Source organism: Rhinichthys klamathensis, unplaced genomic scaffold, assembly GCF_029890125.1.
Source record: "Rhinichthys klamathensis goyatoka isolate OS25496 unplaced genomic scaffold, OSU_Roscu_1.1 h1tg000446l_1, whole genome shotgun sequence".
In the NCBI taxonomy this organism is placed as follows: Eukaryota; Metazoa; Chordata; class Actinopteri; order Cypriniformes; family Leuciscidae; genus Rhinichthys; species Rhinichthys klamathensis.
In genome coordinates, this window is record NW_026606941.1 from 2,160,585 (window position 1) to 2,184,497 (window position 23,913).

The 23,913-nt window shown below is 35.9% G+C and overlaps 3 protein-coding genes across 7 annotated transcripts; 2 read left to right on the forward strand and 1 right to left on the reverse strand.

Moving 5' to 3' along the window:
* The first annotated feature begins 287 nt into the window (after window positions 1-287).
* hnrnpc (heterogeneous nuclear ribonucleoprotein C) lies at window positions 288-4,590 on the forward strand. Of its 2 annotated transcripts, none has more exons than XM_056236419.1 (8): window positions 288-421; window positions 722-987; window positions 1,076-1,148; window positions 1,254-1,316; window positions 1,424-1,593; window positions 2,594-2,707; window positions 3,611-3,744; window positions 3,938-4,590. In XM_056236419.1, the coding sequence occupies exons 1-8, from the start codon at window positions 417-419 to the stop codon at window positions 4,040-4,042; spliced, it is 930 nt and encodes a 309-aa protein (XP_056092394.1). In that variant the 5' UTR covers window positions 288-416; the 3' UTR covers window positions 4,043-4,590. The 2 variants fall into 2 exon arrangements, with proteins under 2 accessions (XP_056092394.1, XP_056092395.1); XM_056236420.1 differs by having other exon boundaries at window positions 3,611-3,739; window positions 3,936-4,590.
* A 325-nt stretch (window positions 4,591-4,915) lies between these two features.
* Window positions 4,916-6,234, reverse strand: c1ql4l (complement component 1, q subcomponent-like 4 like). Its single transcript, XM_056236421.1, has 4 exons — window positions 6,036-6,234; window positions 5,829-5,891; window positions 5,595-5,726; window positions 4,916-5,494 (listed from the first exon to the last, which is right to left on the reverse strand). The coding sequence occupies exons 1-4, from the start codon at window positions 6,202-6,204 to the stop codon at window positions 5,217-5,219; spliced, it is 642 nt and encodes a 213-aa protein (XP_056092396.1). The 5' UTR covers window positions 6,205-6,234; the 3' UTR covers window positions 4,916-5,216.
* Window positions 6,235-14,200: 7,966 nt separating this feature from the next.
* On the forward strand, window positions 14,201-20,886 carry LOC130071616 (uncharacterized). Of its 4 annotated transcripts, XM_056236465.1 has the most exons (13): window positions 14,201-14,372; window positions 14,476-14,547; window positions 14,635-14,868; window positions 15,822-15,928; window positions 18,123-18,238; window positions 18,385-18,426; window positions 18,502-18,573; window positions 18,662-18,727; window positions 19,561-19,649; window positions 19,736-19,844; window positions 19,933-20,041; window positions 20,380-20,450; window positions 20,623-20,886. In XM_056236465.1, exons 4-13 carry the CDS (start codon window positions 15,892-15,894, stop codon window positions 20,713-20,715), a joined length of 804 nt encoding a protein of 267 aa, XP_056092440.1. In that variant the 5' UTR covers window positions 14,201-14,372; window positions 14,476-14,547; window positions 14,635-14,868; window positions 15,822-15,891; the 3' UTR covers window positions 20,716-20,886. The 4 variants fall into 4 exon arrangements, with proteins under 4 accessions (XP_056092440.1, XP_056092439.1, XP_056092441.1 ...); XM_056236464.1 differs by having other exon boundaries at window positions 14,476-14,868; XM_056236466.1 differs by lacking the exons at window positions 14,201-14,372; window positions 14,476-14,547; window positions 14,635-14,868 and adding an exon at window positions 16,119-16,287 and having other exon boundaries at window positions 15,838-15,928.
* Window positions 20,887-23,913: the final 3,027 nt, after the last annotated feature.

Consider the following 23,913-nt stretch of genomic DNA (forward strand, 5'->3'; position numbering starts at 1 on the left):
GTGAATGATGAAGATGAAACCAAATGTTTGCTATAGCCGTTTCAACAAATACTTTTTTTCTTTACGTTATCCCCCCCCCCCCCCCCCCCCCCCCCCCCCCCCTATAATTAATTTTTACTTTCAATTTTTTTCCACAAATAGAATGTTCGCCTAATGACCATACTATTTTGCATACTGAATTTTGATTGGTCATCTTTCTTATGTATATTCTTATGAGAATGTATATTATCTCTCAAAACAAATCTAACCTTGTACAGATGTAATGAGGTGTGTTTTGGTTCTCTCAGTGTTATTGTTAGGAGCCAAGGGCTGCTCACTGGTTGGGGTGTTGGAATTGTTGCTTTGGCTGAGAGCAATCTGCACTTTTGGCTATTCCCATTGACAAACAGACGACTGCCCTGGCCTGCAGTAACACCATGGAGTGAGTCACAGTCATCAACAGTTACTTTCAATGTCTAATACAGAAACCACAAATGAGGAATAGTATTGAGGAATAGTTATTAAATAGTTATTGAGGAATAGTATTGTACTGTTTGGGTTTACTTTATAATCTAGCCAGATCATCCACAAATTAGCAAATGCATACATCAGCAAGTAGCAAAAAATAAAAATAAAAATACTGTACTATATGTCATAAAAGTAGGATAGGCTCAACATTTTGCAAGCTTTCCCCTCAAAAATATACTAATTTCCTTCCTTATGTCTCCTTTCACTGCCCTAGTCGTTCTCCCAGCGCTAGTCAGCTGATTGCCAGCAACGTCACAAATAAGACAGACCCACGGTCGCTGAACTCAAGGGTCTTCATTGGAAACCTAAATACTATGCTGGTTACCAAGGCAGATGTTGAAGCTATTTTTAGCAAATACGGCAAGATTGTTGGCTGCTCTGTGCACAAGGGCTACGCTTTTGTCCAGTACGTCAACGAGAGGACCGCGCGAGCTGCTGTTGCAGGAGAGGACGGCCGGATGATCGTTGGACAGGTGCTTGGTGAGGACATAAAACAATCTGAGACTTATCTTATTATTTTATCTTATTGTTTTTTTTTAATTAAACAATTGCCTTGTCTTTCAATCAGATATTAACTTGGCAGGAGAACCCAAACCTCACAGGCCAAACACGTCCAAGCGATCAGCTGGAGATATGTACAGGTAAGTTATACATTTGTTTTAATTTTTTTTATATTCACCCATTTTAATGTTTTATTCCAATAAGCCAGTGTTGTTGTTGTTGTTAAAATCTCTATTTTTCTAAAGTCTCTCCAGCAGTAGTTCTGGTTTTGAGGTTGATTATGATTTCCAGAGAGAATACTTTGACAGGTAAGATCTGCAGTTGTCGATGTGTCGTACAAACACTTTGCCAGTGGGTATATATATAAAAATGTGTGCACTTTTTGCTGACACCTCAATCTCTTTGTGTTGTACAGAATGTATTCATATCCTTCCCGTGTGCCCCCGCCACCACCACCTCCTCTGTCACGGGCTGTGATCCCTTCCAAACGTCCACGGGTCAGTATGAGTGGGGGAACCAGCCGCCGCACCAAGTCCAGTTTCTCAACTGCTTCCAAGAGCAGCCAGCGGACATCCTCTCGAGCCCGTCAGTACTTTTTTCTTTATTTTCACTCTAGAGGGGTTTGTTTAAAAGGATAGTTCACCCAAAAAAATCTATTCTGTCATTAATTACTCACCCTCATGTCGTTCCAAACCTGTAAGACTTTAGTTCATCTTTGGAACACAAATAAAGTGTCACAAGAATAAAATGTCCCTCCATTGGCAGCTATGCAACTGACACTTTGACGCTTCAAAAAGTTCATAAAGAGATCGTAAAAACTAATCCATATGAATTGAGTGGTTTAGTTCAAATTTTCTGAAGAGACATGTTCGCTTTATACGCTGATCAGATTTAATTTAGGCTTTTATTCACATAAAAACATTCATCAACTCGCACATCAGTTGTGGTAAACGAAAGCTCAAGCATGTTCTCTTGAAGTGTGAGAACCAATGAGGTTCATTCTCATGTTATGCAGCAAGTTTGAGCTTCCACAAGAGGTTGGTTCTCGCTCGTCAAGCAGGTTCGGTTAAGCTTCTGTTTATGTTTGCTGATCAATGTTTATTCGTGAATAAAAGCCTAAATTCAATCTGTTCATCATATAAAGCGATTGTATCTCTTCAGAGAATTTAGACTAAACCGCTCAATTCAATTGGATTAGTTTTACGATCTCTTTATGAACTTTTTAAAGCTTCAAAATGGTAGCTGTCAATGGAGAGTACAGAGCTGGCTCAGATTTTAGTAAAAAAAAAAATCTTCATTTGTGTTCCGAAGACGAACAAAAGTCTTACGGGTTTGGAACAAAACAAGGGTGAGTAAATGATGGGTAAACTAACCATTTAATCAACCAGTGACAAATATGTTAAATACATTTTGGTTGATTTTTGTGTTTATTATTATTTATTTTTTTGGTTAACATTGCATTTTTTTTTTACTTTTTAAACTTTTTAAAAAACTTTTTTACAGCCTGACTTTACTCATTTTACATTTTTGACCTTGGTTGGCTTGTCAATTGGTACATGCATTCAGGGAATTCTTTTTCTTTCAGTAAAAGCAGATGACCTCCAAACAATTAAGAGAGAGCTTTCTCAAATCAAACACAAGGTTGACTATCTGCTGGAGAGTCTGGACAGGATGGAGAAAGACCACAGCAAGAAATCCGGTAAAAGTGTTCACCGTTTCCCCCTGAGTTTCTGCAGCAGGTTCACCATACATGGCCTTCAAATGGCCCCAGAAAATAATCATTAATCATATTATTTTTCAAAAATAATACATTTTAAAATACCATTACATCAAAAAAAAATTTTGTATGTACAAGGAGTCTGACAACAGCTGGTATGCTCCACGAGGAGATCTGATATCACCATCGAGTCTATCTGTGATTACATGAGGAAACAGAAAATACTGAGACAGACTAAATCCAGAAGAACTGTGGCAATGTATCCTAGACGTTTGAAGAAACTGACCTCCAAAGATACCTTAACTATGTGCAAGTGTTCCTAGAACAAAATCTGTTTTAAACGCAAAGGGTGGTCACACCAAAAATTGTTTTGATTTAGTTAATATAAGTTAAATGATCAATAAAACCTATTTATGACATTATTTTCTGAAAGCATCCTCACTTTACAGCAGTTTTACACGAGTGCCTAAAAGTTTTCACAGTACTGTAGCTTTGGACGTTTGTTTCTTCAAGCGTCTTGGAGACGTTGCCACAGTTCTTCTGGATTTAGTCGGTCTCAGTTTTTTCTGTTTCTTCATGTAATCACAGACAGACTCTGATGGCGAGATCAGATCTCCGTGTGGAGCATATTGGCTGTTGTCGGACTACTTGTGCATACAAAAATCTTACTGGATTACAATTAATGGCAAAATGAATGTTTGGAAATGTAAACTGATATTTCCTTCAGACACATTACAGCAAAACATATAAATAACTGGCTTAAAACCATTTTTGGGGGGTGAAAATACTAACGTACCTAAGACTTTTGGACAGTAGTGTATATATGTACAGTATGTGTGTTTATATTTATTGTATATGCATGTTTTTTTTTTTTTTTTACATCAGAGGGGAAGAGTGTGAAGGCAGAAGTGGGTGAGGCTTCCTCTCTGCAGCATTCCAGCAAGAAAGACAGAGAGAGGGAAGAGCAAGAGATAAACGATTCTGAGGAGGAAAGAGATCTGTTGGAGGAAGAGGAGGAGGTTTGTGAAAATTAATTTATTTGCATTTATGATTATGGATGTTAAGATTAAGTGTAATTGGTGCTGAATTTGTGAGGACATGATTTGAGTAAAGATGTCTAATATTCTCAATTCTAATATTCTCTGTTTGGGTCTCTAAGATTTGTTTCCAACTATGGCGATACACTGACAAGTTGTTGTTGTTTTTCCTCAGGTTAAAAGCCAGGAAGGAGAGAATGAAGAAGAGGAAGAAGAGGAGGAAGAGGGTGAGCATGTGGAAGGGGAAGATGGTGACAGCGTTAATGGCGATGACTCATAGGCTGTTTTTAACACCATGGATTTCAGACACCCACTCAAAATTCAACCCTTTCAGTTCTTTTGAAAGGTTGAAGCCAGTCTTTAAAAGATTTGTCTATAGATGCCTGCACACTTATAATAACTGACACTACAATTACATCAGTTTCACTGATGTCAGTTTATTTTTAATGTAAGCATGACAACTTTTCAGGCTTTTGAAGTCCCTTAACCTTGATGAAGACAAACATTTGTTTTCAAACAACAGAAACTATGACATTCTCCAGTTATTCCTAATAATTCTGGGTTTTTATTTTTCACTATCAGAATATGTCCATTATGCATTCTCAGTGAAACTGGCCTGTTCCCTGTTTGCCCTGTGTCTCTATGGGAATTTTCTTTCTGTGAACAAAGGTAAAATTTGTATTTTTAAAGGGAGAAACTTGAGTGGCTCCTCTACAGAGAACCAACAAGCTTCCATGAAACATCTATGTTTGTATTTACCTGTCTTTTTTACATCACCCTGTTTCAGAATAATTCTACAGGAAAGTTTCAATAAAATATTAAATTAAATGTTTTGGTTTGGTTTTTTTTCTTTTCTTTTTTTTTTTCTTCAGTGTTAACCGTGGCAAATATTTGATCATGTGACAATGCTGTCAGTGATTTTTAGGTTAAGTGGTTAGGATGGTCTTTTAAGTTAAAAAAATAAAACTTTTTCTAAATTATTTTTTCATTCATACCACCAATAACATGAATTTGATGTGAAGTATGATTCATATTTGACCATTAAACTGCACACTATTAGCTTTAAAAGTCTAATTTTGACTGTTTATCATTGACTTGCCGATTCTTTGCTGGTGTCTGACCACCTTGGGGGAAAAATGCAAGTGAATCATAATTCTGTGTTACATATTTGGTTTATTTAATGAAATGTTCAGCATTTGATATGTTAGAGATATGTATTACTCTCATTCTTAGATAGATCATATGAGTTCAGCTCATTTACTCTTCAGACTTCAAGAAATATGAAGAAGTCCAGACATTAACATATCGTAACTAACAAGCATAAACAATTATTTCCCTTTTGTTGTCCCTATTTGCTCTAATTTACTTGGACATAGGTCACTTACACAGGAACAATTTCATATAATTGTGTTTTGCATCACATCCTGCACTGGATTTCTAAGAAATTCAGGTGTTCACAAGGGGAAAATCAGAAAGCCACTGAAACTAGTGTAACTTTCTGGATCATCATAAACCCAGGTGTTCTTCCAAAGTCGTGTATAAATCTGATCACCGATCTCCAGTGTGAGAACAACACCATTGCTGCCATTACCATTGCTAACAGGCTTCCAGGCATGCACAGAGCACTGGGTTTCACCGTTCTTCAAGAGACTGACTGCCATTGTGGTTCCACCATGAGAATGAGCATAAAATCTGAAGTAATAGGCTCCTTTTATTGGTGCTGTGAAAATACCTGTAAGGCACATGAACAAAGCAGCCACAGAAAATGTCATCATATGTGAACAGGTTTAAGAACAGTATTCCTGTAATGGTATTCTCTTTACAGTCCTTACCAGTATTTGAGTCATAGGCACTTCCAACATTACTAAAGACTTTCTTGTATTCCAGAATTTTCAGTTTATCAGTGGGCCCAGTTTGTGCGCTTCCAGATGCCAGAAGTCCAGCAGAGAAAGCAACCTTTTTGGCTGGAAATAAGCAAATGGGCTGATATAAAATGTGTAATCAAATAAAAAGTTTAATTTAATACATTTAAATGTCTATGGGAACAAGATGTGCCTTATACTTGCCTTCAATCTCTTTTTGGACAGTTTCAAACTTATATTGTGAATCTTGTACCAAGGTTTTCAAAGCTGTACGGAATACACATTGATATGATTATGTCACAATATTGCAAAACAATGAATTTATAAAGATGTGTAAGTTGTAATTTCTTTGTAAGTTCATAAATTGTAAAGTTGTTCCACAATGACATGTTCAAGACAAATCCACCTTACCTTCATTCTCACTCAATACTTTGGTCAGTGTTTCTTCTAATTTTTGTATTCTTTCATCCATGTGTTTTAGCTTCTGGAGCTCAGCAATAATGTCCATATTTGGTGTCAATAAATCTTGTGCAATTGAGCTCCCACAACAGAGCAGCAGTGCCAGCAGCAGTACTGCCATTTTATCGCTTTTTAATTTATTTTTCAGACACTCAAATTACTCCTGCGATTATTCCAGAATTCACCTTTGAATGGCAAACGCTGTTCTTAAACACTTTGTTGCGAAAGTTTGTAAACATGTGTACTTTAGAGTTTAGACTGATGTTGGGAGGGTTTTGTTTATTTTAGTAGTCCAATAGGGCGTGTGTGTATGGTTGTGTGGTTCAGGCATACACTATGTTATGGCAATATCCGAAATCCGTGTCCTTGTGGGGAATAATAAGTGTTTTTGAAAATAGAACAAATGCAGAAAGTTTTCTGTGAAGGTAGGTTTGTTTGGGGAATAGATTACAGTTTGGTGTATGTATGCCTATGGAATGTCCCCAAGACATGAAAACCCAACATGAGTGAATGTTATTGTGTACACGTTTGGCTTTGCTTGTGAGGGCCAAATATCTTTTTTTTATTTTTTATTTTTTTATTATGCTTACAAACAAACAAAGATGACAAATGACAAAATTGCAAACATATCTGTACAAAATATGACAACAATATGTACAGAGTCATCTTAACACAAGTGTGTAACTATCTAAAAAAAAAAAAAAAAAAAAAGAGGGTCAAGAGGACAAGATATTCAATACAAAATTTAGAGTAGGTCTAACCAAATTAAAGTCATTACAAAATAAAAGTGTTTTTATTGCTTTCTTATTTACTGAGGATGAGATGGTGTTAAGGTACATTTCAAATTCTTTAAAAAAAACTATAAAAATTGGTTTGTTGTTGGAGAATTTACATTTATGGATATAGAATTTCCCAATAAAATAAAATAAAATTGGTTACAAAGCAGGCTTTTTTTTTATCGGGATCAGAGTCAAAGTATCCAACAATAATGTCTTTAAAGGTTACTGATATATCTTGCTGGATATTATCTTTAATAAACTTGCCAATACTTTCCCATAGTTGTTTAGTATAGAAACATGACCAAAATAAATGATAAACAGTTTCTGTATGAAGTTGGCAAAATGAGCATCTTGTACTTTTATATTTAATCATGAAATATTTAGCAGGGTAAAATTTATTTAATATTTTGAAGGATACTTCTTTTACTTTATTTGTTAAAAAATATTTTTGTGGTAAGGACCAAATCTTTTCCCAATTTAAATTTTTAAATAATCTACTCCAGTATGAAATTACAGGAGAAACAGAAACTATATCTACAAGAAAGAGGGATCTAACTTTATTATTTCTATCTTTTTTTCCTGAAAAACATATTTTACCAATTGGAGTTTTATCTGGCTCAGGAAGAGTACTAATTATTGTACGAGAGTAAGGACAATTTTTAAAGAGGATACAGATCGCTGTTGGTATAGCTCCCAAAACTATAGCAAATTCTTTGGGAGTAACTGGTATATTGTATTCTGAAAGAAACTCTGTGTATGTCATTAAGAAACCTTGTTTGTTAAAAAGCTGACGGACTAAAAATAAACCATTAATAAACCAATTATCATAAAATAAAGATCTATTTTTATATAAGATATATTGATTATTCCAAATAAGAAAATTATGAGGGGAAAAATTGTGTTTATATATTAAAGCCCATGCTAAAAGTACCTGTTGATGGAAATGTGAAAGTTTGATAGGAATTTTTTATATGTTGTAATTGCACATTAATAAAAATCTCAACCCCCCAATATATGAAAACACTTGTTGTGGGAAGATATTCCAGATGGAGTCTTGATTTTTCAAATACCGATTAAGCCAATTTATTTTGAAAGTATAATTTAAAGAGTTAAAATCAATCAAATTTAATCCACCTTTGTTATAATAGTTTAGAATCACCGATTTCTTCATATAGTGGATTTTATTTTTCCAGACGAAATCTGTCAGAACTCTATCAATCACTTTAGCTGTGGTCTTATCAACATACAGAGATTGGGCAGCATAAGAGAGACGTGAAAGCCCCTCAGCCTTGGTGAGCAAAATTCTTCCTTTAATATAGACAGATCTCTTTGAAGCCAGCAGTTCAGTTTTTTCTTTGTCTTATCAATAATCGGAGTAAAATTTGTTGCACATCTATTTTTATCTTTAGTTATTTCTATACCAAGATATTTAACAGAGCTTTTAACAGCTATGCCGTTTATTGCGGAAACACTACAATTTTTTATGGGAAATAATTCACATTTATCTGTATTCAGACTTAGACCGGAGGCTTTAGAAAATGACTCAAGGATATTTAGGGCTATAGGGATTTGAGAAGAATCTTCTAAAAACAGCGCTGTGTCATCAGCTAACTGACTAATGATTAAATTTGTAGTTCCAACAGTTATGCCTTTTAGATTGCTCCTTTTGATATGCAAATTAAGAAATTGTACAGCAATTAAAAATAAATAAGGAGACACTGGACATCCCTGTCGAACACCACGATCAAGGAAAAATCTGGGAGAAGTACCGCTTTTTAGTTTAATAGAACTATTTCCATTTATATACAACATTTTCACCATCTTACAAAATGAGTCACCAAATCCTATTTTTTTAAGTGCTTGAAATAGAAAATTGTGTTCTAAAGTATCAAACGCTTTGTAATAGTCTAAGAAAAGAATGAAGCTATCGTTATTAATTATATCAGAGTAATCTAAAATGTCCAATATTAACCTTATGTTGTTAGATATGTGTCTATTTTGCATAAAGCCAGATTGTGTTTCATCAATAATTGAATGTAATACTCCTTTTAATCTTTTGGCTAATACTAAAGCAATTATTTTATAATCATTGTTTGATAATGTAATTGGACGCCAATTATCTATGAAAGTAATATTTTTATTTGATTTGGGAATTAAAGTGATCAACCCTTGGCATAAAGTAGGAGGGAGAGACGAATTGTTTATGCTTTCCTTAAAGACATTTAATAAAAAAGGAGCTATATTTTCACTGAATACATAATAGAATTCTGACGTTAAACCGTCTGTACCAGGGGATTTATTTGTTTTTAGAGATTTAATTGCTTCCTCTATTTCTTTTAAGGTAATGGGGGAGTCACAAAAGGTTTGCGTTACCAAATCAGCGTTACCTAATTGATTAACAGAAGATAAGGACTCAAAAAAGATATGAGCATGTTGTTTGCTAAATTTAGATGTGTATAACTCACGATAAAATTTGGCACAAAAATTTGCAATAGCTTTTTGGTCTTCACAAAGATTTCCATCAATCATAAGCTTTATTTCAATCTGATTTTTTTCCATTTGTTGTCTTTCCAATCTAAAGAAATAAGAAGAATTCTGCTCACCTTCCTCTATCCATTTTTTCCGTGATCTAACAAATGCCCCTTCGGCTTTTTGTTTATAAACCTCATCCAACGCTTTTTGAAGATGAGTAAGCTCAACCTTTTCAGCATCAGATAGAACCATTTTAGATAGAAAATTTGAAATTTTACATATTATATTACTCTCATCATTGTTTTTCTTTTTAGCTAAGTTACTACCAAAATTACGTATGAATTTACCAATTTCATATTGAGAATGAGAAGGTGACGTCACGCGTATCACTCCGCGTTGCATTGTGGGAAGGATTCGCCATCTTGGTAGGATACGCTATCCGTTGTCATGGTTACTTCGACCGTGAGACCGAGAGAAATAGCGACAGAGAGAGAGAGGAGCTTGATATTTGTTTGCATTTTTGCGATAAGGCACAGTTTCTTGGGAATAAATGAAGAAGGGGGAAGCAAAAGGAAAGGGGCTCTATCGGGAGAGACTAAATGACAACACCAAGCAGCGTTATTTAGAGAAACTACTTGACATCAACATGGACCCGTACGACCTGCTACAGAATGGACGAAAGACCCAAAGCACTACCACCTGACCTTTCACATACGCTGACATAGTTAATTACCTGGTTTGTTTATGGTATCAGTGACTAACGTTACTGCCTACACAATGCAAGAGTTCAGAAGCTTTAAGTCAGAAGCTGAACAAGTCTGTTGCGGCTGGGTGCAAGACTTAGAAACCTGTAACGTTAAACTGCGAGAGTTCAGTCATACTTGATGTTTCATTCAGGCCTCATTCATATGTAGAAATAAATCTGATATGAATCAGATACGCGCATTTGCACCTGCCGTGCAACGTTAAGCGAACAGATCGGACATTCCCCTGTCAATGCGAATCGTACGTCATTAAAACAAGTGTCTTTTTTAAAAACATTTCGCGGTACAGATATATCTATAACAAATGAAACAACTCTAGTTGAATAACAGAGTATTAATTTCGTTCGTTTGTGTTAAATAAAAGGCGAACTGTGCTGAAATGTGTTGCTTTTGAAAGCAGGCTTTGCTCGCTGTTGCTGCTGTAGCGACAACGAGAATGCAACCCACACAATTGAAGCTTTCAGACATAACCAAACACAAGATGCTGCATATTCCAGATTATCCCCAGGTACTGGAGCCAAGAGACCCTTTTGTTGTTTAACTAAAGGGAGAACGTTGTCAATGTTTTATAATTCGGCAAGAACAGATCTGTTCAGAAATGGTGAAACAAGAGGCCCTAACAAGAAGTCACCTGACCCCTGCGACTAAACAGACTAGCTTTCTTTAAGAACCAAGGTCTCATGATATGTTGAACAAGAACAGACTTCAGCAGGAACTATCATTACCTCAGACTGGAATGTCTTTCTTAAACCCCAGAAACTTTACACACACACATAAGGACTTTCCTCCATATCAAACTCCATAAAACTCATCCCGGAACAATTCTTGACTGACCCATAATCAAAATTATGTAACATAACATAATTGTATATTGTGTTTACAACCCCTGTATGTGTCTATTCTGCTTAGATCACATCTAAGTCATGTAATTGTTTTAAATATTAGAGATACTGGAATGAAAGTGTTGTGTTTCCTATCATTATGCTCATATATTATTAATTCAGAAGGTGGCTTGATTGAAATCCGTGTAAAAATGTTTATGTTCTTAAAATGGAAATTATGTCTAAACTGAATCCTCTGTTCAAGCTGATGAGTAAGTAGACCACAGACAACACATGATTTGTGATGAGAGAAGGGGGGGGATAGAAAAGACCCCCTTCTCAAATAACCATATAGTATCTTATTGTCCGAATTCCAAATTCCTCCAGGAGGCGGGACAAACATTTTGAGTTTAAAATCTTAGACCCGGACACAGACTCTCTCTCTTGTGATGCGCTCTTGTGATGCTCTCTTGCCCTCTGCTCTCTTGTGATGCTCTCTTTCGGCAGAACAAGCCGGGTGGAGCCGACGATGGTTATAGTAACCATGTAGACGCAGAGACAAATGACCCAAATCAAGATATGGGTTAAAACAGATTTAATTCAAGCCATCTCGTCACACTTTTCTTTCTTCTCTTAGTTTGTTTTCTTTTCCATTAAAAGTCTCGGTTCTAAGTTAAGTTTGCTGCAAAGTTTCGTTTTAACGTTTCAACTGCAAAACCAGCTTCCAACTTCGAAGACTTTCATTCATCCGCGCCAACACACCACGTGACTGGCTGCCCAAGATCTATCAAGCACGAGGAGACCGCCAGCCAAACAACGGACCCGGGGAACACCTTCACACCGACAAAAGGGAATCCCCAAAAGCAAAGCAAGGACAAGCAAGTACCTCCAGACTTTTACCTGAAACTGCAGGTGCATTTTAATATCAAATTGAATTACCCGCCTAAGAAACGATACAAGGGTGAAATTAATTATTGATGGTTCGTTCAGGTCATGTCTTTTAAGTGCATATAGAAACTTGGGATCTCACCATCTAACTCCTAAAACTCATTCTTCCTCACTCTCTGTCTTTCTTCAACTTGTATGAATGCGTGTGCGTGTGTTTGTGTTATATTAGTTTTATGTGTGTTAGTCATAGGCTTATAATCAATAAAGTATTGTTTGTATTTGAAAAGAGAAGCATTGTGATATGTGCTTAGCTGCTTACAGATTTATTGTCTTGAATCGGTAAAATGTAAACAAAGACTAAGCTGCGCTGTCTCTCTTTCGCTATTTCTGGAATGTTTAGTCGCGCCACTGTGAAGTTCTGAAGGCGTTGCCCCTGGCAACCGATAGCGTCTCCTACCATCATGGCCGACAGGTGTCCTGACATTCCATCCTACCCGTCAGATTGTCCTACCAAGGCTTACTGCGCATGCGCACATCAATTTTGCGTCATTTTTGTCACGCTGAACAATACGCCCATAATATTTTACTACTTGCGTGAGAACTTCTTCATCTGAGGTAAGTTTTTCTCTATTTATGTTAATTTTTATTATACAAAGATATATAGCAGTAATGAGAACTGTTTACGGGCACATTCATACAAAGCCAGCTAGCACCATTGATCATATTAGCATTTTTCATGAAAACATTAGGCTAGATATGGGCGGGGCATATGATTTGATTGTTTGGTGTAAAATATAAACACACACAATTATGTCAAAATGTCCGTTTTGTCGAGTGTCCTCATAAGATCAGTCTTAAATTAATTAAATAAAGTATCAAATGATCATAAAGAGTGTGAGGCGTGTGAGATCGCATCTCTCTCAGCAGCGGCAGGTCTTAAAGTGACAGCTGTTTTCATTCATAAAAATACGCCATTAAACAAATATTTAAAATATATACTCTATATTGTTTTTGCATCAATTTGGAGATCAACTGTGAAATTATTACATTATAAAATATAATAAATGTATATATAATGTTTGTAATTACAATTAATCACATAAAAATTTTTGATTAATCTAGTTTTTTTTTCTTGCATTTTTTGACAGCTATGGAAGATAAGTGGGAAGCACTGTATAATCTTCTGTCAGTGGGATCGTACCCATCAGGGTATGATAAGTCCAAAAGGCAGAACATTAGAAGATATGCACTTAAATTCAACCTAAAGGGTATTTATTTTAACTTTACATTTCAATTATGTTTATTTTATTATTCATTTGTTCCCATCTTGATTTTCTTTTCCAACAATGCCAAATGTCCTTTTGCTTCTGTCATAGTCATGTTTTCTCTTTAATGTAGATCAGGGGTCTCAAACTCAACTTAACTGGGGGCCGCTGGAGGTAGAGTCGGGGTCAGGCTGGGCCGCATCAAGTATTCCACAAAAAAATAGTATTCAAGTATTCCAAAAAAGGAGCACAACTGATCCAATCTTCTCAATATTTATTATTAACGTTTCTTCTGAACTGTTCCTCTGAATTTGAACATTCCTTTCTGTACATGATTGGTTCTTTATGAGCTGTCCTTCTGACAGTTGAAGTTCATTTTACAAACTTTCTTTGTCTATAACACATATTTGTGATATTTATATTTGCTTATGTCCTTTTTATTTTCTTTATACAACACATTAATGATATTGAATGTTTTTTTGTTTTTTTGAAGGCACATTTCCTTTTATTATACTTAGAAAAACAATTATTGCTTTTGAAATACAAATATTTGCAGTCATGTCTGCCCGTCTTATTGAATTCTTTCACATGTATAGTGTCTCAAATTACTGACTGCACAAATCAAAGCAAACCTTCTTATGAACCTGTTGGACACATATTACAAGCTCAAAATGATTATTCTCACATTGTTTTAGGGCAGGGTCTCTCTCCAACACGTCGCTCGCGAGCTGCCAGTAGCTCGTGGTCTGATTGGTGGTAGCTCACCAAGGGGCCTGTTCACATATCGCGCTCACATATTTTGCGCGCTCAAGTTCGTTATTTCAAATGTAGGCGCGCGGCAAGCGCGCTCATAATTTAAGCGACGCGCTCATTTTTTCCAGGCGCAATATGTTTGTACTTCGCGGTTGTCTATGACAACTATTGACAACAAACCCACCGTGTCACGAGACTATCTATGGTAGCCCTTTAAGGGATAAAAAAAATATATTTTTTTTTTAAAACGCGGCACACGCAACGACGGGCCGCACTAACATTAAACTTTAATGTCAAGTAGGGGGCCACAAAATATCACCCTGCGGGCCGCAAATGGCCCGCGGGCCGCGAGTTTGAGACCACTGATGTAGATGGAGAGCTTTTTTATGGAAGCAAAAGAGTGATAAAAACCAAAGAGGAAGCCAGGATGCTCTTTGAAGAATTCCATTCCTCGCCCATTGGTGGACACACGGGGATTGGTAAAACACGTGCTGCCATCTGTGCCAGATTTTACTGGCATGGCATGTCAGTTGACATTGAAAATTGGGTATGTGTTATTTATTCTATATAGTTATTTTAGTTTATATTTATAGATATATATATCAACTCACAAATATGTATATATATATATATACAACAATTTCTGAAAGGTATTGGAATGTGATCAATGTCAAAAAGTTGGAAAGCCTTTGACTGCTGTGCAGACCTTACAGTGCATCAAGGTAAATAAGTGCAGTAACATACAGTATACATATACTAAACCTACTTTATACACACTAAACTTACTTTACATTTGGTGGACTTGATAGGTTTCTGCTGTTTGGGAGCTTGTTGGCATTGATTTAACTGGACCATTACCTGAAACTGCAGATGGCTTTAAATACATCCTCACAGCCACAGACTACTTCTCTAAGTGGGTTGAGGCTTTTCCTTTAAAAACCAAGACAGCAGCTGAAGTTGGAAGACATCTCTGTTCCATCATTTATAGGCATGGTTGTCCCCAGAGAATTCTCTCAGATCAGGGAAGGGAATTTGTAAATGATGTAAGTGTATTTAAAATGATCAGTATTAAAGTGATTTAGGTTTAGCCTCAATGGGTCTCATTCATGAAACACGAGCAGAACGAATTTTTGTGTAAATCGTGTGTACAGTGGTTCTGGCGTAAATTTTCGGATTCATTAAAATGTTCGTATTTTCCAAATGTTAGTTGGTACAAAAGAAATCTACACCTGCTCCCAGCCACGCGTAAATAGTGCGTTTAACATCCGAACATTTTGCTCATTAATAACTAAGGCTGCATTTTAATTCACCTTAATCGGGTACATATTTACACAGCATTTTGAAAAAATATTATATATAGTAATTACTATACGGTTTTTCTTTTTACTTCTGAGACTGTTTGATTAACAGATGAAACTCCAGTAACTGCATCTGTAATATGCAGCCAAGCTTGCTTTTCTTTAGGACCCGATACGCCACTATGTAGCCTACGCTTGAAAATAAAATGTGGTGTTTTGAATGAACTTCTGATAATAAAACTTCGATTTCTGCATCTGAGAAATTTTTCTTTTTCATTCGCTTTTGAGAAGACATGTTGAAATCCTTCGTTTGGTGTCATATGATGCCCATATATAGTTGTCAGTCGGATTTAATGGGCGGGATTTATGGTAATTGAGAATGAACGTGCACGCGCGTCCCATTTACGACTGATTGGAATTCATTAACACACACAGATTTCACTATCACATCTGACGTTTACGAAGTATTTGTGAATCAGGAGATGAGTTTTCGGGAAGGTCTCTTTACGTGCAAATCACTCTCATATTTACTCGTATATTTACGAATGTTTCATGAATGAAACCCATTGTCTTTGTTTTCAGATTTTCAAGAGTTGTTATATTTTTGCACATACAGTACATATATTCAACTACTGTATGTTTTAAGGAGCTTTTCACCCATTTATTCACAGTGATTTTTTTCCCCTTTATTTTTTAAGCTTAACCACAGGCTTTGTGAAATGTTGTGCATCAAAAGAAGTGTGACAGCAGCTTATCATCCTCAAACTAATGGCCTGGATGAAAAGACCAACGACAACATTAAACGGTAAGTTTTATTATTGTATGTACCTAGGTCAGGAAAAGTTAAGGCACCCCCGCCCCCCATGACATTTTGACCCATCTTCCGCTTCAAGGCACCAAATAAGTTATAAATGTATTCCTAAAAAGGCTTTCATACTCCAAGTTTATAAGCCTTCTAAAAAACAAAAAACTTTCCCCCTTATGTGTCACTTTAGAGCCCTCAAGAAATTGGTTAACGACCAGCAGAATGACTGGGATGTCTATCTGGATGCCACCTTGTTTTCTTTAAGATCAAAGGTCCACACCACCACAAAACACTCCCCTTTTCTTTTAATGTATGGGAGAGAGGCAGTGTTCCCTGCAGAGATTCCTGTTGAAATGCCAGTGAGTGTGCTTATGGAGTCATTTCAGCAATTTTGTCATACTAGCCTATGTCAGAAGAATTGTGCTTAAAGTAAATTTAGCCTTGAAATAATTTCCAATGGGTACTGTAGTAGAAGATGCAAAACTTTTTTTCTTTTTACAAAACTAATCATACAGTAAATATAGTTTTTATTATTGGTACCCTGACTTGATTAACTGTATTAAATTTTAACATCTGTTATAAAACCTTTGATCTTAAACTAGTAATGATAATATTTTTTGGACTTTGTTCCACAACAGACAATAAGGGTCACTAATATTCCTAACAGTTTGTTATGAATAGTGAACAACCATGTTTTTAGCAAAGGGCCTCTTCTCATGCTACCATGGGCTTTTCATAATATACATGCACATGTGAAAATTTAAATAGTTCACAAATGAATTTATATTGCTTAAATTATATTGCCTTGTTTTTTAGCTTTCCACCATCAGTCTCCCTGTGGAATCAAGTTTTAGTGATTATGTAGTTTCCGATAAAAAAAAGAGAGATGAGGCCAAAAAACAGGCAGAAGAAAACATTGGTAAATCACAGGAGAAACAGAAGGAAGCATATGCTAAAAAGGTCCAGAAGAAGTACAAAGACTTGATTTACCATGTTGGTGATGAGGTTCTTCTGATGAATATGAGGAAGCGTGGAAGAAAAGGAGGAAGGATTGAACCTGACTTCTCAGGACCCTACATCATTGAGAGACTCAGTGGCAAACTTGTCACATTAAACAAACCTGGAGGGATTACTTTAAAAACTAAATATAGCATTGGTCACATTAAACCATACAGAAGAAGCCAAACTGGAAAAGTGCCTGATGACTGTTCTGTTATCTCAATCAGTGGGTCTACAGAGAGTAACAGTTCTTGCAAGATGCCTCCTTGCACTGTTGCACCACTCAGCACTCCGCATTCTGTGACCAAGGTAAATGATTCTGAGAAGCTCCAAGATTCAGCGTTACAAAGACCTTCTGTTATTCAAGTTGCTCCTAAAATGCTTGACCAAACAAATGGGTACATCAAGGAGCTAAAATTAACCCCAACAGATGAAGAGCCAGCAATAAAGTTCCCATCAGATGTAAACCAAATCTCAGAGGAACAAGGTTTTATATTTACAGAGATCTCAGTTCATCCTTAGTTGCCAGTTTGGCCTAACTGACCAGTTTGGTCTTCTTGTTATGGTTGCTTGCTTGCAGTGTTTAAATCATGGTGGCCATTTTGACCTGTTGGTCACAGGTCACCGTTATTTATAGGAAGTGGACATAATAACCAATAAATCATAAAAAATACGGTTCATCCTACCTACCTAGTATTTTTAAATGACCCCCCCCCCCCCCCCCCCCATAAAAAAAATATGCCTAAAAAATTCAAAATGCATGAACGAAGTCAAACAGTATTTTGAAATCAAAGCTCACTGAAAAACCTTCACAACTGCGGCCACCAAAATATTAAAATTTTCTTATTTAATAGAGATACCATAAATTGTTTTGAGTTATATCCACTTCCTCTAGCTGTCCTGTACCCTTTTGACATGATGACTGTTTGCAAGGGCGTAGGTTTGCATACATTTTAGGAGGGCAGAATTGTCCTTCCTAATACTTCAGCGAACTCAATCACATTATTTTACATATTACTACCGATGTGGGGTAGGGGGTGGATTGTTGTCTCTTCCAACTTAAAGACTAAACCTACGGCCTTGAATGTTTGGCACGTTCAATTTGCCAAGTTCATTTTATGTTGGCTCGTTGGCCCTGTAAAGTTGATTAATTAGAAAAATTATTGACAACACTAACTTTGTCTTTCTTTTTCAGTAATGAAGGTCTGGGCTGCAAATGTCACTGGTCAGGTTGAAGCAGTTGTTGGGCCATATAAGCTCTATGACTCTTCTTTTCACTCACTGCAAGGGGCCGAGTGGCTTGCTGATGAAGTAAGTTATTTATTCTTATGCTATGGGTGGCCTTTCTTTCCAATCGGGCGGTTGTCTAAATGACTTATAAACCCAAAATACTTATTATTTTCTCACAAAAATAAAGTTTAGTTTGTTTATATTCATGTTTATTTTTCTTAATTTAGGTTATTGATGCATACCTGCACCTGGTCGTTGAAAAACAACAGGTATGTATAGAATGTCTACTTATTTAGGAACACTCATTTAATTGTATATACTTAAAATTTTTATTTTTTTTTCAGAACCACATACACCAGCTTTGTGCAGTTGTTGCACGTTCGTTGTTTGCTGGACAGTTCAGATGCCTAGGAAAGGTAATTTAGCTTTCCGGAAAGTAATAAAGTACATAATATTTACGTGTTTTGGAACCACCACAAACTTGTTATTAAATACTTTTCATAGATGAAGTTTCCCATTGAGGACATTTGGCTGTGCCCTGTGAACGTTGGAGCACATTGGATTCTTGTGGTGCGTGTGTATTTTTCAAAGTACATTGCAAGTGAGATTATAGAAAATGTTTTTTTTTCTTCTTCTTCTTCTTCTTTAGTGATCTTGGGCTATTGTCAAACAGAATACTGGTGGGATAGTTCGAGTTAACTAACCAACAGAGCAATTCAAGTTGTTTTGTTTTGTTCATGTTCGTGATATTTCACAAATGTTTGTCATGTTATGTTTAAATAAGTTTCATAGGTAAGAAATGTGTTAGGTAATGCAGGGTCAAAGATGACACACTGCAAGTTTTAAAGTTGTGAGCAGAGAAGTACACACAAATAGGCTATATATGACGAAGGCAAAGAGCCTTTGTTATCTTTATCTCCTGTCTATATATATATATATAGACAGGAGATAAAGATAACAAAGGCTCTTATATATATATATATATTTTTTTTAGAGTGGGAACATTCCCATGTGAAGATAATGAGGAAATTACATTGTCTTTCATCGCTCTCTTCACCAAGTGCGTTCCAAACGGCTACATAATGTCACGCAAGTGCCCTGCTCACTCCAAAGTCCCCACTTCAAGGGCTCTGCCCTTCGAAGGGAGTAGGGCATAGGGATGCTCACTTCCGTTTGGAATTTTCCCTCAGAATATTGCTACCATTCACTTATATTCTTATGTGTTATATTCACCTGCAAATAACTAAATCACTGTGTTGACACTTTCTCCATAATCTGCAGACATTCTTTAATGCTTTAGGTCAATAATTTAAAGGTTTATTTAAGCAGCTTCCTGTAGTTGTTAGTAGTGATCTAAAAATATTTTAAAACCTTATTTATGATTACATGACATTATATTCCAGATTATCAACATGCCTGAAAAAACACTCCTTGTGATTGACCCAATGGGAAATGAACGTTCTTATGAACATAAGATTCTGCGGAACTGGAGGTAACCTTTTTAGAACTGTTTCATCTTTTTTATTTTTTTTTATGCTATTCGATTCTAAACAGTACAAATGTTTTGACGACATCTAGGAATTTTTTAAAACTGAGATGTGATGAGCAAACAGCCCAGTGGCAATTACGGACCCTGAAGCACGACCTGCAGATGGATTCCAGCAGTTGTGGAGTATTGGTATTGAATGTATGTGTTCATATATTTTCAAGAGTGGCTTCAGGTCTGGATATGTTATAATGAATTTAATTAAGTCATCTGTCAATTAATGTTTCAGTTTGCTGAACAATACCTGCTGACAGGAACGATCAGCAATGTTCAGACTACGCCTGAAGCGGTCAGCTCAGCACGCATGAAAGTAGCCTGCACACTTCTTGGATGTCGAGGTGAGTGCTGTTTTAATTCTGTAATACCGTAGTAGTGTATGTATTGTAATGTACAGTGTGTCATGTAGTACACCTCTGTAGATGCTATCTTCACTCTATAATTTTCTTCTCTATCCCCTCTGTATATTTGGATATTCTTACTTGATTAAATACATTTTTCAGAGTAGAAAATAACTTGAAGGATGCAAAAAGTAATGCAAGAATGATTTGATTTAATGTAATTTCAGAACAGGTCTGAGAATTTTTTTTCATGGCGTTTATGTTGACATTTAGTACACTATGATATGATTGTCCAATGAATTCATATTTATCTTTTTTTAATGTTAACAAATGTATAGGTAATGCAGAGGAGTACTGTGTGCTTTGCAGCATGCTGGAAGACGACCCCAACGAAAGCATGATTGAAATGGTACAACTAATAATGCACACACCCAAAAAGCAATAGTTTAACTTTATGTGCCATGTTTTTTTGTAGAATTTTGTTATTTAAATGAAAAGGTAATTTTTCTTTTCATGTTTTCAGATTCTATATTGTTTTAAATGTACTAATTTACATATATATTCATCTCTTTTATTTTCAGGTACAGTGTGAGAGCTGCAATAGATGGGCACATTTTAAATGTTGCAACTTCAGTAGCCTAAATGTGTTTATGTGCAAAAAGTGTGTAGTATAGTTTGAGTGTATGTCCCTTTATCATTTGCATTGATAACAGTCTGCAGCACAGTGTGGTCTTAGTTCATATTTATATTAATAACTTATTGTTTTACTTGTTTTGTATTGTGCCTCTGTGTTGCATGATTTTGAATTTTGAAATGAATTTGATTAATAATCTCCTTTCTGTATATATATTCTATCTGCTTGATTATAAATTATCTCAATAACTAATCTTATTTCAATTTACATTATCATCTGGTTTAGAGTAAATTTGTAACATCTGTCCAGGGACTATACAGATTAAAAACTTAGACTGTCAAATCAATCATCCTATCTGTTTATTTTTCCAGGACAATCTGATGAGGTATTTTGCACTGTAAAATCATCCTTCCCGTTTATTTCATACTGGTAGGACAATCTGATGAGGTATTTTGCACTGTAAAATCATCCTAGCCGTTTATTTCATACTGGACAATCTGATGAGGTATTTTGCACTGTAAAATCATCCTACCCGTTTATTTCATACTGGTAGGACAATCTGATGAGGTATTTTGCACTGTAAAATCATCCTTCCCGTTTATTTCATACTGGTAGGACAATCTGATGAGGTATTTTGCACTGTAAAATCATCCTTCCCGTTTATTTCATACTGGTAAGACAATCTGATGAGGTATTTTGCACTGTAAAATCATCCTTCCCGTTTATTTCATACTGGTAGGACAATCTGATGAGGTATTTTGCACTGTAAAATCATCCTTCCCGTTTATTTCATACTGGTAGGACAATCTGATGAGGTATTTTGCACTGTAAAATCATCCTACCCGTTTATTTCATACTGGTAGGACAATCTGATGAGGTATTTTGCACTGTAAAATCATCCTTCCCGTTTATTTCATACTGGTAAGACAATCTGATGAGGTATTTTGCACTGTAAAATCATCCTACCCGTTTATTTCATACTGGTAGGACAATCTGATGAGGTATTTTGCACTGTAAAATCATCCTTCCCGTTTATTTCATACTGGTAAGACAATCTGATGAGGTATTTTGCACTGTAAAATCATCCTTCCCGTTTATTTCATACTGGTAGGACAATCTGATGAGGTATTTTGCACTGTAAAATCATCCTTCCCGTTTATTTCATACTGGTAGGACAATCTGATGAGGTATTTTGCACTGTAAAATCATCCTTCCCATTTATTTCATACTGGTAAGACAATCTGATGAGGTATTTTGCACTGTAAAATCATCCTTCCCGTTTATTTCATACTGGTAGGACAATCTGATGAGGTATTTTGCACTGTAAAATCATCCTTCCCGTTTATTTCATACTGGTAGGACAATCTGATGAGGTATTTTGCACTGTAAAATCATCCTTCCCGTTTATTTCATACTGGTAGGACAATCTGATGAGGTATTTTGCACTGTAAAATCATCCTTCCCGTTTATTTCATACTGGTAAGACAATCTGATGAGGTATTTTGCACTGTAAAATCATCCTACCCGTTTATTTCATACTGGTAGGACAATCTGATGAGGTATTTTGCACTGTAAAATCATCCTACCCGTTTATTTCATACTGGTAGGACAATCTGATGAGGTATTTTGCACTGTAAAATCATCCTACCCGTTTATTTCATACTGGTAGGACAATCTGATTAGGTATTTTGCACTGTAAAATCATCCTAGCCGTTTATTTCATAGGACAATCTGATGAGGTAACGTTACTTTGCACTGTAAAATCACCGTACCATGGCCTAATAAGAATATTCGGCAAAGTTACACTGAAATATTTTATGTAGTCACAGACGCGAAGCAGAAACGCGCAGTAGGATTTTACGATGTGGTAGGATGAACCGATAGATATGGCTATAATTTTGCGCTACGGTAGGAAAAACTGACAAGGTAGGACAGATCGACAGAACACCGGCTCAGACCCCGCCCAAATCGGCACGTGACTCCTCAATATGACAATCGACTACTCACTCGTTTTTTTTTATTCAAAATTAACACAATTTAAATAATGAGTCAATACATCAGTTATCTTCTTCCAAAATATGTACCCTGATTTACTATGGTAAGTGTTTAAATTTGAGACATGTCCGGATGGATTTCGCGGGATATCGCATAGGCTAGCTACATAATGCAGCGTGCTTCGTCTTATAGAAACGTTGCTCCGGCTACTTTGACGGCTGTATGGTGGTAGAGAGTGGCATAGTTGTCTCAACGAGTGAGAAAGGTTTAACATGTAGGACGAAATCTTGAACCTCGTGGAATTAACTATTATTTAATAAAAAAAATAAAAAAAACGCCAAACAGAGGAGAGTCTGCTGGCGAAAAGACTCACAGAGCTCATAATAAAACGAAAATCAACATTGGCTTGGCTATTGGCTTTTCGGAGAACTGAGGGATTTGAAATGTTGTAAAAGCGAAGCAGAGATGACATTAACAGGTGAGTAATTAAGGTATTGAAAACAGATAAAAAGCGATTGGATATGTATCTCCTCAGAGTTTATTGTAAAGCATTGAGTGTCATTTCAAATAATGGTAGTTTTGTTAGACAAAGGTTAGGCCGTGAGTGTGTCCACTGTCCACTAAAGCGTTTTTTTTTGCCAGCTGAAAAAAAAACCGCTTGAGAGCGTTTTGGCAGCGCAGCATTTTTTTTCAGTTGAGACGCAATTTGTCATGATACGGAATGTCGTCGACTCGAAAGTGTTACTAGTATCTCATTTCACAGATATTTTGTTTCTGTGTTGATTCTATATTAAAATGTCGATACAATGTAACGTATTTTCTCTGGCTCTTGTTTTAAATTATTTTGTTCCGTTTATGCTTGTTGTCATCTGTTGACGTTGTACAAGCAGCATGTAGGAGATCTGACAGTCAGTTTAAAAAAAATCACACACCCTGATTTTCCATCCTTATTTCATGGCAAATATGCACCAATAAATTCTGTGATTTGCAGACTACTCTTGGCAGATATTTTGTTGAACATTAATTAAGGACTGTTAGTTAACTTCAAGTTCAAAAGGAAGATCAAAAACAGTTAGCTTGATTTTGTCTGTTTGATGCTAGGCTTTATGGAACTTGTTAAAATATTTGTATGCATTCTGGTGGTTAATTAATCAAGTTATGTCAAAACCAAGTAATAAATGACAGAGAGCCATCATATCAATACACATGTAAAATACTAAAGAATATTAATTACATTATGAAT